At 36.3% G+C, this 18,421-nt stretch overlaps 1 protein-coding gene across 1 annotated transcript in view; it reads left to right on the top strand.

Annotated features, from left to right (window-relative positions):
• GABRA3 (gamma-aminobutyric acid type A receptor subunit alpha3) overlaps positions 1-18,421 on the top strand; it is a 244,609-nt gene that overhangs the window by 86,243 nt on the left and 139,945 nt on the right. The window contains exon 2 of the mRNA XM_059909922.1: positions 7,641-7,806. Coding sequence (XP_059765905.1) covers positions 7,667-7,806 — 140 coding nt within the window. The 5' untranslated portion in view covers positions 7,641-7,666. The remainder of the gene's footprint in view (positions 1-7,640; positions 7,807-18,421) is intronic.

The following is an 18,421-nucleotide window of genomic DNA, read 5'->3' as shown; positions in this document are numbered from 1 at the left end:
CACATGCTACACTTTAGAGGAAAGTTAATGAAGTAGTGTCTTTGACGTATACCCAATTTATTTAAAGCAGGGAGAAGGGGAGATTTTTCTGTTAAGAGGTTGAGGACACAGGAACATTTGTTTCCCATAAAATGAAAGATTAAAAGGCATGGGGGAAAGGTAGTCTTCAGAATATATCTCTGAGAAGGAAAGGATCCCTAGAATAGTGTGGGCATGAACTCAGAAAGCATTCTTTTTTCCAACAAATATTTTACTGAGTAGCTACCATATGCCAGGCACTGTTCTGTGGCTTGGAAATAGAGATAAGGTCTCTGTTCTAATGAAACATATCTAGTGGGGGAAACAGAAAATAAACAAGTAAATATATGATGTAATTTTAGGTAGTGCTATATCCTATAAGAAAAATGGTACTGGGTAAGGGGATAGAGAGAGATGAGAAAGGAGCATGCAGTTTTAGATAACAGTGATCAGGGAAAGTTTCTCTGAAACAGGGGCACAGAACTAGAATCCTAAAGAAAGTAAAGGAGTGAGCCAAAATGATTTATGGAAGAAGAGCATTTATGGCAGAGAGAAGAGCAAGTGCAAAGCCCCTAAGGCAGGAGCATGCTGGATGTTTTCAAGGAACAGTAGGAAAATCAGTTTAACCTGATATGAGTAGTGGAGAGGGAAAGTAGAAAGAGGTGAGATTCAGAGGTAGCCAGTGGTCAAATCAAGTAGATCCTTATAGGTCATGACAAGTACTTTGGATCCAATGAAGATCCACTGGAAAAATTTGAGAATGGAGTGTTATAATCTGACTTATATTTTTAAAAACTCACTCTGGCTGCTGTGCAGGTAATGGACTGTAGGGGACAGGAGAGGAAGGAGCAAGACAAGTTAGGAGGCCATTCACTGCAGTCATGGTGGTGAGAGATGATGGTTTAGATAAGCTTGTGGGCATTGGAGGTAGTGAGAAGTGGTTAGAGTCTGAATCTGTTTTGAAGTCAACAGGATAAGCTGATAGTTTGGATATATGGTGTAGAAGAGAGAAATCAAGGTGTAGATGTGGTTTGGGTATGGGTGGATTTGATGTGAGGTGTGTGAGAGAGAAGAGTTATTGGTCTAGTGTTGTTTTCACTTCATTGATTCCCTTTTACTCTGTTTTGTTCACTGCTGTACTCCCAGCACCTAGAACCTGGTAAGTAGATGGTGCTTCATAAGTTTTGAATGAATGAATAGTGAGTGGTTTAGGTGGAGTGATAGGTGAAAATACTTGATTGGTATAAGGGGAATCAGAAAATGAGAAGTGAAGAAGTTGACATAGTGATATCAAAAATTATTGAAATGAATTACCATAAATGGAAGCAGAGAAATTAGGAAAGAGGTGGAGGGGGATGTCAGGTCAAGGGAGGGCTGCTTTTTTTTTGATCATGGATGATAATTACATCATTTTTTTATGCTGCAGGAAATGAGCCAGTAGATAGGGAAAAAATGACAAGTGTGGGAGAGAGAAGAAAGTCACTGAATTAAAATCCTTGAGCAGGAGACAGGGAATAGGATCCAGGGCACATGTACAAGGGATAGCATAAGATGAGACTAGACACCTCTTGTAACAAGGGAAAGGTAGAGTATATGCCTGAGATTCAGGTAGATTGTAATAATTGATATTATGAGGATAAAATCTTCTGATTGTTTTATTTTTCCTGGAAAATAAGAAGCAAAGCCATCTGTTGAGAGTCTGGGAGAAGAGTTACTGGAGAATTAAGGAGAGAAAAGAAAGTAAAAAATAGTTGTTTCAGAAAGTGGGAGAGTAAATTGGTTTGGCAAATGTAAAAGGATCATGGGACATTTGAAGTATGTTGAGGAAAATTTAAAGAGAGACCAGTCAGGAATAATTATGGATTTTTCTCCAGCTATATTTAGCTGCTTAGTTGCAGGCAAAGAGTTGGATTTAACCAGGGCTTATATTTTTTCCAGGCAGTCACAACAGAGTAAGGGAAAGGCAAGTGTGTTGAGGGTTCACAGCAGAGAATGATTATAATGATTTTAATTACAGACTATGTATGTAATCCAAGTAGGATAAGAAAGTAAGAACACCAAGGTGATTATGGGCAATTTAAAGGTGGTAAGATCAAGGGATTAGAGATAGGAGGGTAGAAGGGTTGACAGTATAAAGGTACTGGATGAAAAGGGTTGGAAATATATCATCAGAGAGTTATTTGAGATCATAGATTTGTAATGACAAGATTTAGGCTATGACCATGGGAGTGAGTGGCTGAATTAGGATGGAGCTGAGGCTCGTTGGAGGGCAAGAGATCAAGGAATTTATTTGTAGGTTACAGTGACCAAGGATTACTATATATCAAACATAATGCTTAATTCTGTACATGAACTACACCACTTAATTCTTATAACACTCCTATATGCCAGTAGTACCATTATCAACATTTTATAGATGAGAATGTTGAGTCAAATCACTCACCCAATGTCAGATTTCTATGTGGTATATCAAGGATTGGAACTAGGATGTTTCTTACTCCAAAACCTTTAATAGTGGCAGTGACCTGAGGCTGGGTAGAATTAGATGGCCTTAAATGAAACTCTGGTGACAAATTTAGACAAAGAAATGGCAGAGTTGGCTTCATAGTATCTGGGTAGCAGCACTTGGGATACCTCTGTTCAGGTAAAGTTCTGGCAGATAGTGCCTCATAGCATCCAAGCAGGGGAGTTGGTGGGCAGAGTGTTGGTATCTAGTACTTTCTAAGCACTAAGGTAAAGGAGTTTTAGGAATTCTTATAGAAGAATGTATTGTATCGGTGCCTTGTACAAAGTGGATGCTCAAGTGTTTGTGATAAAATGAATTTATATTTGGACAGGATATAACAGCTGACTCATCCTGGTAACAGGTCTTTAGCCAGGCATTTTATGTATGTTATATTATTTAATCTTTAGAATTCTTAGAAGATGAGTATTATTACCCCCATTTTATGTTGAAGAAGGAGGTCTTTAAAGCCTAACATGCCTAGTATTTGGTAATTCCAAGTAGTCTCTTAATCTAGTGTGTTCCAAAGCCCATCCTACACCCTATCCTTTATACTATCTTACCTCATTTAGGGATGTGACTTTTTCAAAATAGCATTCATTAGCTATTTATTAAGTATGCATTATTTATCAAGCACTTTTCTATGCATTGGGCATATATCTATGGATAAAACAAGCAAAATTCCTTGTGCCCATTGAGCTTATATTCTACTGGGGAAAGAGACGATAACAAAAAACATAAAATATATGCTAGAAGTGCTAAAAGGGAAAATAGAGCAGGCAACTGCATAGGAAGTATCTGGGATGTGTAGAAGGATTGAATTTTTAGATAGGGTGGTCAGGGAAGGTCTCAATGAGAAAGGTGATATTTGGATAAAAACCTAAAGTGAAGGAATGAACAAACTATCTGGAAATTGGATGGAAGAATATTCCAGGTAGAGGCAATAGCAGATGCAAAGGCTCTAGAGCTGGAGCATGCCTGGCATATCCAATGAGTGGCAAGGAGGCCATATGGCTGAAATGGAGTGAGTAAAAGAGGAGGGTAGTAGAGGTTAGCCAACTATTTGGGGATAAGATCATGTAGGTTCTTGTAGGTCATAATAAGGCTTTTTGAAATGGGAAGCGATTGGATGATTTTGAACAGAGGAGAGACATGATCTGACTTAACACTTTATAATTTCACTCTGTCTGCTGTTTAAAGAACAGACTGTAAGGGAGCAAGGGCACAGGCAGCAAGACCAGTTAAAAGGCTTTTATAATGATCTCAGCAAGAGATGACAAGCCAGAGTAGCAGCAGAGGTGATGACCAGTGGTTTTATTCTGGATATGTTTCCTTTCTAATGGAATGCCCGTGAGACTTGTTTATGGATTGAATGTGGGGTGTGAGAGTAAAAGTGGAGTCAAGAATGACATCAGAGTTTTTACTGAGCAGATGGAAGGGTGGGGTTACTATTACCTGAAATGAGAAAGACTGCAGGAGGACCAGGTCTGTGTGTGTGTGTAGGTGGATATTTGAACGTGTTAGGTTTAAGATGCTTCTCAGACATCTAAGTGCAGATATGGGTTGCAGGAGAGATCTAGGATGGAGATATTAATTTGTAAGTTATCAGCTAATAGAGATTTCCCTCTGGTTAGTTCCTTGTACCTTCCTTTAGTTCTTGAGCGGAGTGAATTGATAGAGTAACCATTGTTATTTTGGCTATGCAATTACATATTATGGTGACTTGAGCATGTGTCATGATTGTGTGTTCCTGTAACATAGATAATACATTCTAATACCAAGATTATCTGAGCCTGTACAAGGGTTGTCACCTCCTATATTATAGCCAATCTGACCCTACCAGAGAGATCTGCCATTGTGACCATGGTTATCTGAATACACTCATTGGTTTTAAGCTCATACGTCATCGGTGTTTATTCATTTGCTGTACTTATATGAGCATACACCATGGTTGTCTACTTTTGCAGTGTACACTGGCTTCTTTATACTAACTTTAAAACTAATATTAGGTTTTACATTCTGCTCATGCAACATAGTTGTTTGAATATTCATGTCATTATATGATGTTCCTTTGCTGTAATTTTCAGTATATTCATCATGGGTATGTGTAGTATTATATTTGTTTGTTCATATGTTATAAATAGCAATTTATTCACCATGGTCATCATTACTTGAAAGATATCAATTCTTCATTATGGCCACTTGCATCTATACCTTACCTCTCAGCTCCAGTGGAAAAATTTGAGCATGTCAACCTACTCTTGGACCATGGCTTCTGTTCCTGCATCATGGCAGTCTAGCATGGCCATCTACTCCTAAACCATGTCACTTAATTCTTATATCATGGTTGCCGTGATACACACATTGTGCATGCACACATCGTGGTTAAGGACTAATATACCAAATACTTCTTCACATTCATCATGGTTGTTTAAGCATATACCATAGTTGTCTCCAGCTAGATAGATGCTTTATCATGTTTGAAGGCTCTTTGTTCAAGTGTCATGGTTTATGTACTATGGTCACTTGAAAATTCAGCAAGGTTGTTAGAATAATTTTGAGTGTCTTCTCTTCTACTGTCCTTCTCTGTACTGTTTGATGATCATCTGAGCATGTACATGGATTTATGTTCATTTAATGCTAATAGCTTCTAATGTGCCATATTTCTCTGTACATATATCAGGGTTGGGTCCTGTTTTATAGATATTTGCTAACTTGCTAAGACTCTGCCTGTTCCAGTGGCATGTTGTTTTTTAATTAAAACATTAATTCTGGTAAAAACAACACATAACAAACAATCAGCCATTTTAACTGTACAGTTTAATGTTGTTAAGTATATTCACATTGTTGTACAGCAGTCTAGTGGCATTCTTTTGATCATGTGCAATGTCTTAATGAAATGTGTACCAAGGCCCTCTTCTCTTGTTCAGTGGTTAGTAGGCTTATGTGCTATGGTTTTCTGACATATACCATAGCCAAATGGTTTTATATCATAAATGTGTTCACATGAATAATAATAATGTTGTTTGCTAACAAGTGTCATGGTAGTTGGAGGGCACGTATTATGTCCAACCTCTTTTATATATAAGGGATGTCTTCTCATGCATAATGGTTATTTGAACATGTACCTTAGTCATGAGTTTATATAACATTGTTGTCTTCTTATGCATCATAGTTTTCTCCTTCCAAATCATGGGCATTTGTTTCTGTGTTATTGGCATCTATGCTTAGTGTGAAGATTTGCTGCTTGTTTACCATGATCATTTGAACATAAGCCATAGTTATATACTAGAATAGCATAGTTGAACATACACTATGAGTATTTTGCTCATGCAGCATGGCCATCTTCTCCTAAACCCAGGATTGTTACTCAGGCAGTCATGTTTTTTAAGCATGCATCATAGTTCTGTCCTATATTCCATGCATTATTTCTACAATTTAGACTTCATATCCTGTACCAAGTCTCTTTGTTCCTGTAGAGTAATTGTCAATCATGATTATATGAGCATTAACCTTTGTCATGTGATTTTCAACATTAGGGTCTTCTGAAGCCCTGTGGATGTTTGAGCATATGTCAGAGTTATTGCCCATACTACAGCTGTTTCTCTTGCCCCAGAATTGTCTGTTTATGCACCATATTTTCTTACTCATATGCTATGGTTTTCTTAACTGTACTGTTTCTGTTGATTTCTGTAAAATAGCCATCAACTCTTGTACAGCTCATGAATCATGAATGTCACAGCACATATTAAATTGAGCATAAGAAATTGCTGTTTTGTGAAAGAAAAATTGTCAAATATTGGCAAATTTATGTGATACAACCGAATACTATGACTATTTCTATCTATAATGTGGACATTTTCTCATGTCAGAAATCCATTTTCTCCTGTATCATAGTTTTCTATGCCTGTATCAGATTCAAGAAGACAATCTAATATAGAACCTAGTGGCTGCTTTGGGGCAGGGGGGTGGAGTGGTTAGGATCAATTTAGAAAGATTTTGTTCTTCATCTTCTCATCTACCAGAATAGCTCTTCAGCATGTATCTGTTTTACATATTAGTGTCTTGTATAAACTTTCCTTGGGAAAAACTTTTCATATCCTTCTATGCCCTCTGAAAATTAAACCACCTATATGACTGTAAAAGAGTATGGTGCTGGGTCAGAATTAGGTCTCCTTCAAGTGGTCAGTGTCTCAAATTCAAAGAAGACATAAGGTTTAGAGGTAACAAGCAAGTGCCTTTTTACACTGTTTTCTTAACCCCATGTCCTGGGTAAACCTCTACCAGTCCAGAGTTCATAAAACAGCCCTGCATATAGGCAACTCAAAATTGCATAATTCTATCATCAGTATAATTTGCTGACCACGTAGGGACTTCTGTACCAGGAGACTGGGCTTGGATTTCTTCTTTATGTTGTGGCCTCTATATGGGACTGGTTTTGCCCTCAAATATCTCTTTATGGGAAAACATTGCATTCCTATTCAGGAATCATGGTGTCTCATCATTCAGCATTTTCTCAACCCGATTCAGAGGATACAGTCGATCTTCTCCAGGCCCTTTGATATTTTGGAAAACTGCTTAACTGTATCAAGATGAGAATCAATCCCAAAAATTCTATAAAGAGACTCCAGGTCTTAATATTCTAGGATTTTCTACAATATTATACAATTATTCATGGAAAAGGCATTTGTGATAGTAAAAAATCAAACAGGATTGGGGGAAAATAAAATGAAGACATGAGAGATTATTTTAAGATCTCGGATTATAAGAGGTAACTGAGGCTAAGAGAAGTTCTGTGACTCACCTAGTTACAAGAAGACAGGGAAAAAGATGGCATTGTAACCTAAGACTTCCAATTACTGATTTAGAGTCTTTATACTACCCTCTATTGTTTGGGCTCTGGTATAATCAAGAGAGGGATATGCCAGGAGTGAATTTTGGTGGCATTGATGAACTGCAGAAGGAGGACTGTCACAGTAAGCATTTAGTAGCTGTATATTATGGAAGTTAAATGGCTCTAATAGAGTTGAATAAAATCTTTTTTTTCACCACTTCTTCCTCCTTCCCTTTGTCTTCTACTCCTTTCCCCTTCCTCTTTCCCTGAACATGGAACTCACAGGTCTCTCCAAGTTGGTGCCTAAGAAGATGATAATCACACAAATAAGTCAGTTCTACATGACTAGCCTTGGGCTTCTCTTCCTGATTAATATTCTCCCTGGAACAACTGGCCAAGGGGAATCAAGACGACAAGAACCTGGGGACTTTGTGAAGCAGGATATTGGCGGGTAAGTACCCTTAACTCCTAGAACAAAAGAAGACTGTGATAAATTATTGCCTTTGACCAGAGCTTTTTTTTTTTTTAATTGAAGAATAGTTGAGTTACAATATTGTGTTAATTTCAGGTGTAAAGCAAAGTGATTCAGTTATATAAATATTCTTTTTTTTCAGATTATTTTCCATTATTGGTCGTTACAAGATATTGAATATTGTTCCCTGTGATATATAGTAAATCCTTGTTGCTTATCTGTTTTATATATAGTAGTGTGTATCTGTTAATTCCATACTCCTAATTTATCCCTCCCCCTCCCTTTCCCCTTCGGTAACCATGAGTTTGTTTTCTATCTCTGTGAGTCTGTTTCTGTTGCATATGTAGATTCATCTGTTAAGGAAGGAAACTTGTAAGAAGTAAGGGAAGTGAGATAGGGAAGGAGCAAAAGTAAAACAAAGATGTGATTTCACTTGAAGTGTAGCTTCCATTTGACCCCATGGGGAGATACGGAGCATGAATGGCACTATAATTTTGGCAAGGGGCCTGGCTTTTGTAGCTTCATCTTAGTCAGTCATTGTCCTCCCAGGCATTTTAGAGTGAGATGGTTCCCTTCAGCTGATGGTAATACCCTGAAGTAGCTGGGGGATGGTTTTACTGGCATAGTAAAAGAAATCTTGACGTAGTAGTAACAGTAAATACTATATTTGGTTTCTTCATGCTTTTATGGCTATGCTTTCTACCCTTCACTTTACAGATTCAATCAATCCCTAAGATTTGTCATTTCTTCCTCCCACATCCCTTGGATTCATCTACTTTTTTCCAACTTTCCTGCTACCACCCTAGTTTAACCCGATGTTGTCTTCCACTTGGACTACTGCAAGAGTCTCTAATTGGTTTTACTTCCTAAAGTCTGTAGCCAGTGTTTCTTCTACAATGCATGTTGCATTATATCTGTCCTATTTAGAGTTACTTAATGACTTTCTATTATCCCTAAAGTCCCAACTCCTTAATATGATTTTATAAGACCCAGTATGACCCAGCCTCTACCCATTTGTCACCCTTATTTCTAGTCCTCCTGTCACCAAACTCTATGTTCTTTAGCTATTTTGAACTTCTTTTGACTTTAAAAGTCAACCTCATTCAGAGAATATCATTACTAGAAATCACCCCCTTAGCCTCTACATATTTCAGTATTACAGAGGATATTTTATTCTTTGGTAGTGTTTGTTGTTGTTTTACATTTGGCTATTGTCCCATATACTTGGAAGCATTAGGACTTGTTCCTAATTATTTTTTTTTTTTTTTTTTTTTAATATTTGTGCTTTTTTTTTTTTTTTATTAATTTATTTTTATTTTTGGCTGTGTTGGGTCTTCGTTTCTGTGCGAGGGCTTTCTCGAGTTGCGGCAAGCGGGGGCCACTCTTCATCGCGGTGCGCGGGCCTCTCACTATCGCAGCCTCTCTTGCTGCGGAGCACAGGCTCCAGACGCGCAGGCTCAGTAGTTGTGGCTCACAGGCCCAGCCGCTCCGCGGCATGTGGGATCTTCCCAGACCAGGGCTCGAACCTGTGTCCCCTGCATTGGCAGGCAGACTCTCAACCACTGTGCCACCAGGGAAGCCCCCTAATTATTTTTGCAGAGTTGATTATCTTAATGTACTCTGAGTCTTTCCGTCTTCTATCAGCATTTTCAACAATAATCTCTGGGGCTGAGGGTTACACAACTGGACTGATATGTCCTTAGAAACGTGGCCCATGAGGCCCTTTTTGTTCTTTATCCCAGTGTGGGGAAAAAAAAAGACTAATTCTGTCTTATTAACTTCTCATGTATGTGATTTCATTGGGCATGATAGGTGTTCTAAATAAGATGGAAGTTCTAAATAAATGAATCTTACCTCTTCAAATGTTAAAGCCTTTTTAATTTTAACTCTGAGAATTAAAGTTCTCTAAAAATGTATTGCATGTTATCTAATAATCCTAAACAAGGATTTTGAACAGAACAGTCCCACTTCTTGGTGACTCTCTGATCATCATAAAGAGCATTCATTGTATTTATCCTATATCTGCTTTTTTTCTTTTTGTGTCTCCATCCTCAGTGTCAGTTGTCACCTCTCCTGTTTACATTGGTTTGCTTATGTCCTGTTGGTGCTTAGAAAATCAGATAAACAAGCCTTTTAATAATTATATTAAAGAGAAGGCCAAAACATCCTGCTTGAAAAAGCAGAGACTGTTGAGGAGTACTGGTTTATTGACCAGTACTTTGTTGAAATCATGTTCTAAATGCAATTGTTCTCAATGTTTGGTATGTGTAAGCAAGGAAGCAGTCTCCACACCTGGAGAATTTGATTTAGTAGCTCTGAGGATAGTGCCTAAAATTTGCATTTTTATCAAGTGCCCCACATGATTCTGATGTAAGGAATCTTCCAACAATACTTTGGGGACACAGTCCTTGTTTTCAAAGAACTTACAGTATAGTTAGGAATATGGGATTCTGAAATTTTACAATAGCAGACATGGGAAAATGCATAGAGAGCATATAGTCTGATTCCTCATTTTGTGCATGAAGAAATTGAGTTCCAGAAAAGGAAATTTACTTTTCTAAGACTTTACAGAAAATTAATAGTAGAGCTAGGTCTAGAACACCAGTCTCTGATTCCAAGTCCCATATTTTTAAAGAAAAGCTACAGGGAACAATTTCAGCTTCATGTAATAAAGGAATTTCTCATACTCCTGCTTCCTTGTTTGACCATTAACAAATGAGAACTATATGTGTGAACAGTGTTAGGTTGGAGCATTATGAAAATGTCATTTCTCTGGGTCAAAATGGTTGAATATAAGCAGTTTCATGATGGGTCAACCTCAGTAGCAAGTAAATGCCAAATGGATATTCTGTCCAGGTCTGACTGCGATTTGTTGAAACTTGAGATGTGTATCAGTCAGGATCCCAAAGAATACAGATGGGACATTTCAAATAAGACTATTTGAGGAGGGTACATTTGCAAAGGACCTAATAGTAAAGGTATGGTCTGGGTGTAGATACACCCCCAACAGATACAGCAAGAACCTAAGGCCAGCAGTAGGTACATCATGTAAAACAAGTTTACTTAAGAGGTGAAGAGATCTTTAGTGGAGGAGATTTCACAGGGAGAGAGCCAAGAGATTACATACCCAGACTTTCCCTTCTTTTTCCCTCTGTCTTCTGAAGCCAGAGGCTGTGGCAGCCCTGTTGATATAGTTCATATAGTTTACCCTTATAAGAAAGAGAACAGGGTGAAGAGTGCATAATATATCTGGAAGGGGAAATGAAAGACACTGGGCACAAGGCTGTACATTTACATGACACCATATCACCACTTTTTCTGCATCAAGATTACATAGTGCTGGCAGTGGTGAGAGCAGATACTGTGAATTTAAGAGGAAATGGTTGAACTGTTGATTCATTGTCTCTTTGTCACATTCATAGTCTGACTTGGTGCCATGTTCCATAGGTCCTTGTAAGTGTCTGCTTTCATTGTGAAATATATTTTCTCAGTTATCTTAATCTCAGAATAAACTGGCACCTGTGGCCACACACGTAAATACTAAGTTACTAAGAGAAACATGAAAGACTTGGTTTTTATTTTACTTTAACTCAGTGAATAATGTGGACAGGCGTGGCACATGTTGAGTGGGAATGTCTCAAGCTAATTTTGACTTGAATTATAAGTATGCAAAGTCTAATCTCTTCCATGTGTATATAATCTCTATTATGGAATCAATACATTAATACTTTTACCATTCAATCACCAAATCTTAAAATTTAAGCATCAGATGTGGGACCTGAGAAGCTGTAAGTCCTAAGCTCCTACCCTGATCAAGAATCCCTCTTGCATTATGCTTTATGATTGACCTACCAGTTTGAATCCCTCCAGTAGTAAACTGCATTATTACCACGGGCATATAGCTCTAGGGATTGGAAAATGCTTCCTAAATTGAGCAGAAGTCCACCTTCCTCTAATGCCTACCAGTTTTAGGTCCCTGTGGCACTTGCTTCCTTTTCCACATAACAGGTCTCAGAGCTACTCCATGCTTTCTTGTCTACAGGATAACTCTTATTACTTTCAACTATTCTCCTGACATGATACGATTTTCCAGACATTGCTTAAAACTGAACACTCTCCTTTGTTCTCTAATTAGATTTTTTTGAAACTTAGTTCAATGCTTTATTCTTATTTATAGTTTTAATATCCTATCATGTTACTTTAAAACTTATGTTTAAATAACTCTTACATGTACCAAACACTATTCTAAGTGCTTTACATAGGTTAATCCATATAATCCTTATAACAGACCTGCTACCTAGGTGCTGCTATTATTCCTGTTTCACAGATAAAATATGGAGACACGGAGAGGTCAAGTAACTTGCCAAAGCTCACACAGTTAAAAAGTGGCAGAGCCAGGACTGAAACCCAGACAGTCTGGCTCCAGAGTACACGCTATTAATTGCTACAATGTATTGCTTTTCATGTGTTTGGTCACTTTTAAGTATGAATTAGGCACATGTCCATTTATTTTGTGTACATGAACATTTACTTATGTATAGTAATCCCTCAGTCTCTGAATACTTAATATCTCAGCCACATGACTGCCTAGCCTGTGCTAAAATGGGACAAATGTAATTTTCTTATAGGACCTAGAGGAATAAGAAATATCATTTTCCATTTTGAAGTAGAAGTGTAGAATTTGTAACACAGGGCAGAGCTGGACATTTGAAGCCAGGATCAAGAATATTTGGTAGATGACACTATGACTTCCTATTGTATCATGTCAGGAGGCAAGGTCGTCTCAGTATTACTGATGCTAAATGTGATCTCTTGGTTAAGGTAATGACTGTCAGGACTCTCCATTGTAAGGATACTAGTCACTAGGATTGATTGAGAGATTTGAGGCCGTGACCAGCTCTTTGCTTTGGTCATGGCCGTGGTTGTGGGGTAGAGAGTAAATAATAGTGGGGAAGAGAATATGCCTAGTACTGTAGTTTCCCTTCTTTTGTGTCATAATTCTTTTCTCCACATAGGCAGTGTTATAAATGGTTCTCAGGCTGGCGTATGAAAGTCCACTTAATGAGCAATGTTGCTGAAATAGTGCTCATGCATTGGCAATTACAATCATTCAGATAAATTATGAGAAATAAAGACTTGTGTAGCCTTGCCTGGAAAAGTAGCTACCCTTTATGGCATTGTTTCAAAGGAAGAATGTACCTTTAATTCTTTGCAAACTTTGGAATACAACCCATCTTAAGTTGGGGTACGCCTGCTGATGTTCACATATGAAATCATATCTCTAAGGTCTAGTACCTTGTTATTTAATCATTCACAAGATACAGTAGTCAGATCTTCTCGTGTGTTTCTGTGAAGCAGTGGCTTTTAGTTACTAAGAAGGTATGAAGGACTTGGTTTTTATTTTACTTTAATTCAGCAAATAGTGTGAACAGGTGGACCACATAGCGAATGGGTGTGTCTTAAGCTAATACTTCTTTAGTTTCATTACCAGTCTATAGAAGCCATTTAAGAAAAAGAAAGTTGTCTTTTTGAGATAGATTGGACATATTCTAGTGAAAAATCAGTTGATTCTTTTTTCTTTAAGTGGCTTCTGTAAAAACATTACAATGTATGTTATTGAATTCCAGGTGTTTCTCATTCCCTTCCCAGTATATAACTGGTATCCCTAGTGCTGAATTTTTAGCTAGACCTTTCCACTTATTGGAATGACTGGACTTGGAATATGAAAACATGGGGAGTATTGGGAAATGGTGAATAATCTTATATGGCTATGATTTCTGGTCAGAAAGAGAAGTAGTGGAATTTACACCTGTAAAAGTATATTGGGAATAGATTGCAGATTCACAGAAAGCCATGAATATCGGCCAAGGAGTTGGATTTTATTTGGTAACCATGAAGACTTATGAAAGGTCTGTGAGCATTGCAGATATATGATCTGAAAAGGAATTTTTAGAAATACTTTTTTTAAATTGAGATATAATTGACATATAACATTGTGTAAGTTTAAGGTGTAAAATGTTTTGGTTTGATACATTTATATATTGCAATATGATTATAGTAGAGTTAGCTAATGCCTTTATGATGTCACATATTTATCATTTCTTTTGTGTTGAGAACAGTTAAGATTTACTCTCTTAGTAACCTTGAAGTTTATAATATAGTATTGTTGACTATAATCACTATGTTATATATTAGAGCTCCAGAACTTGTTTATCTACTACTTGTAAGTTTGTACCTTTAAACAACATCTCCCCATTTCCTCACCAACCCTAACCTCTGGTAACTACCATTCTACTATCGTTTGCACAAGTTCGGTTGTTTTAGATTCCACATATAAGTGATATCATACAGTATTTGTCCTTCTCTAACTTATCTCACTTAGCACAATGCCTTCAAGGTCCATCCATGTTGTCACAAATGGCAGGATTGACTTCTTTCTCATACACATGCCATATTCTCTTGTATATGTGTGTGTGTGTTTGTGTGTGTATGTGTATATCTCACATTATCTTTTCCATTGGTGGACACTTAGGTTGTTTCCATACCTTTGCTGTTGTGAATAATGCTGCAGTGAACATGGGGGTGCAGATATCCCTGTGCAACACTGATTTTAATTCCTCCAGATATATGCCCAGAAGTGGAATTTCTGGATAATATGGTAGTACCATATTTACTTTTTGAGTAATAACCATACTGTTTTCCATAATAGCTATACCAATTTACATTCCCACAAAGAGTGCACAAGGGTTCCTATTTCTCCACATCCTTGCCAACATTTGTTATCTCTTGTCTTTTGGATAAAAAGCCATCCTAACCGGCAAGTTGATGTCTCATTGTGGTTTTGATTTGCATTTCCCTGATGATTAGTGATGTTGAACACATTTTCACACAACTGATGGCCATTTTTATGTCTTCTTTGGAAAAACGCCTACTCAGGTCCTTTGCCCATTTTTTAATTGGATTATTTTCCCTTTTGCTATTGAGTTGTATGAGTTCTTTATATATTATGAATATTAATTCCTAATCAGATATATGGTTTGGGAATATTTCCTCCCATTCTGTAGGTTTTCTTTTCCATTTATTGCTTGTTTCCTTTGCTGTTCAGAAGCTTTTTAGTTTAATGTAGGCCAGCTTGTTTATTTTAATTTTTGTTGCCTGTGCTATTGGTGACTTATCCAAGAAATTATTGCCAAGACCAATGTAAAGGCTCTTTTCCCCTATGTTTTCTTCAAGGAGCTTTACAGTTTCAGGTATTACATTTAAATCTTTGATCCATTTCAAGTTAATTTTATGTGAGTGGTGTAAGGTAGGGGTTCAGTTTTATTCTTTTTCAAGTGGATATCCAGTTTTCCCAATATCATTTATTGAAGAGACTGTCCTTTCCCCAATGTGTGTTCTTGGCTCCATCATCAAAAATTAGTCGAGTATATTTGTGAGGTTTTATGTCTGGGCTCTTTATTTTGTTCCACTGATCTATGTGCCTATTTTTATGCCAGTAACATACTGTTTTGATTACTATAGCTTTGTACTATAGCTTGAAATCAGGTATTGTTATACCTCCAGCTTTGCTCTTCTTTCTCAGGATTGCTTTGGGTATTCAGGGTCTTTTGTGGTCTGAAACAAATTGTAGAATAGTTTTTCCTACTTCTGTGAATAGGAATTTCTTTGGAATTTTGACTGGGATTACATTGAATCTGTAGATCATTATGGGTAGTATGGACATATTTACAGTATTAATCTTCAAATCCAGGAACCTGAGACATCTTTTTATTTATTTGTGTCTTCTTTAATCTCTTTCAATCAATGTCTTATAGTTTACAGTGTACAGGTCTTTCACCTCTTTGGTTAAATTTATTCCTCAATATTTCATTATTTTCAATGCTATTGTAAATGAGATTGCTTTCTTAACTTCTCTTTCAGATAATTCATTGTTAGTGTATAGAAATGCAACTGATTTCTGTGTCTTGATTTTGTATCCTAAAACTTTACTGAATTCATTTATTTGTTCTAACAGTTTTTTAGTGGAGTCTTCAGGGTTTTCTACATGTCAGATTATATCATCTGCAAACAGAAATGATTTTACTTCTCCTTTCTGATATGGGTGTTTTTATTTCTTTTTCTTGCCTAATTGCTCTGGCTAGAACTTTTATTATTATGTTGAATACAAATGGTAAGAGTGGGCATCTCTGTCTTGATCATACAGGAAAGAGTTTTAACTTATTACCAGAGTATGATGTTAGCTATGGGTTTGTCATAGATGACCTTTATTATGCTAAGGAACATTCCTTCTATACCCAATTTGATGAACATTTTCATCATGATATGATGTTGTATTTGTCAAATACTTTTTCTGCCTCTGTTGAGATGATTATATCGTATTTATCTTTCATTCTATTAATGTGGTGTATTACATTTGTTGTTTTGCATGTGTTAAACCATCCTTGCATCCCAGGGATAAATCTCACTTGATCATGGTGAATGATTTTTTTAATGTGCTTTTGAAAACAGTTTGCTAATATTTTGTTGAGAATTTTTACATCTTTATCAGGGATATTTGTCTGTAATTTTATTTTCTTGTGTCTTATTTGGCTTTGATATCAGGGTAATGCTGGCTGCATAAAATGAATTTGGGAGTGTTCCCTCCTCTTCAAATGTTTGCAACAGTTTGAGAAAGATTGGTGTTAATTCTTCTTTAAATGTTTGGTAGAATTCACTGGTGAAACCATCTGATCCTTGGCTCTTCTGTGTTTGGGAGTTTTCTGATTACTGATTCAATCTCCTTAATTGTTATGGGTTTCTTTAGATTTTCTATTTATTCATGATTCATTTTTGGTAGGTCATATGTTTCTAGGAATTTATCCATTTCTTCTCGGTTATCCAGTTTGTTGGCATATAATTGTAGTCTCTCATAATTTTTTATATTTCTGTGCTATCAGTTGTAATGTCTCCTCTTTCATTTCTAGTTTTATTTATTTGAGTCTTCTTTCTTGTTTTCTTAGTTAATCTGGCTAAAGCCTTGCCAATTTTGTTTATCTTTTCAAAGCACCAGCTCTTAGTTTCATTGATCTTTTCTATTGTTTTTCTGGTCTCTATTTCATTTATTTCTGCTCTGATCTTTGATAATTCCTTCCTTCTGTTAACTTTCAGCTTAGTTTGTTCTTCTATTTCTAGCTTATTTGAGATCTTTCTTGTTTCTTAATGTAGGCATTTACTGCTATACACGTCCCTCTGGGAACTGCTTTTGCAGCATCCCACATGTTTCGATATGTTGTGCTTCCATTTTCATTTGTTTCAAAATATTTCTTGATTTCCGTGTTGATTTCTTCTTTAACCCATTTGTTGTTCAGGAGCATGTTGTTCAATCTCTGCATATTTTCAATTTTCCAACATTCCTCCTGTTATTGATTTCTAGTTTCATACTTCTGTGGTTAGAAAACATAGTTTTTATGATTTCAATCTTCTTAAATTTGCTAAGACATGTTTTATGATATATTACATGAACTATCCTGGAGAATGTTCTGTGTGTGTTAGAGAAAATGTGTATTCTGCTACTGTTGGATGGAATGTTCTGTAAATGTCTGTTTGGTTTATTTGGTCCAAAGTATCATTCAGATCCATTATTTCCCTATTGATTTTCTATTTGAATGATGGATCCATTGTTGAAAGTGAGGTATTGAAGTCCCCTATTATTATTGCATTGCTGTCTATTTTTCCCTTCAGATCCATTGATAACTGTTTAATATATTTACATGTTACAATATTGAGTGTGCGTGAGTTTACAATTGTTATATCCTTGTGATGAATTGACCCCTTTATCATTATATAATGACCTTCTTGTGTCCTGTTACAGTTTTTGACTTAAAGTCTCTTTTGTCTGATAAAAATATAGCTACCCCTGCTCTCTTTTGATTTCCATTTGCTTGAAATACCTTCATCCCTTCACTTTCAGCCTGTGAGTGTGCTTAATGCTTAAGTGAGCCTCTTATAGGCAGCATATAGATGGGCCTTGGTATTTGTTGTTGTTGTTTATATCCATTTAGCTTCTTTGTGTCTTTTAATTGAAGAATTTAAAACATTTATATTTAAAGAAATGATTGGATAAAGACTTACTATCACTAAATTTTGATAATGATTTCTGATTGTTTTGAAGTTCATTTTGATAATGATTTCTGATTGTTTTGAAGTTCCTTAGTTTCCTTCCTCCTGTCTTGCTGTCTTTCTTTGTTAGTTGATGATTGTTTTAGTGGTTTGCTTTGATTCTTTTCTCTATATTGTTTGTGTATCTATTACAGATTTTTGCTCTGTGGTTACCATGAAGCTTTCATAATACATCTTATAATCATCTATTTTAAGCTTATAACAACTTCAATTGCATAAGAAAGTTTTACACATTCACTTGCCCCCCACAGTTTATATTGATGCCTCACTTTTCATCTTTTTATGTTATGTATCTATCAACATAATATTATAGCTGTAACTATTTTCTTTTTCTCCTATCAGACAAAATGTATTTTATTTTTTATGCTTCTTCAAGATTAACATCTTTTTTTATTTAAAAAATTTTTATTGAAATATGGTTGATTTATAATGTGTT

Source organism: Balaenoptera ricei, chromosome X (genome assembly GCF_028023285.1).
Source record: "Balaenoptera ricei isolate mBalRic1 chromosome X, mBalRic1.hap2, whole genome shotgun sequence".
NCBI classification, from domain to species: domain Eukaryota; kingdom Metazoa; phylum Chordata; class Mammalia; order Artiodactyla; family Balaenopteridae; genus Balaenoptera; species Balaenoptera ricei.
Note: the sequence above shows the minus strand (reverse complement) of the source record. Positions and strands in the feature narration are given on the sequence as shown.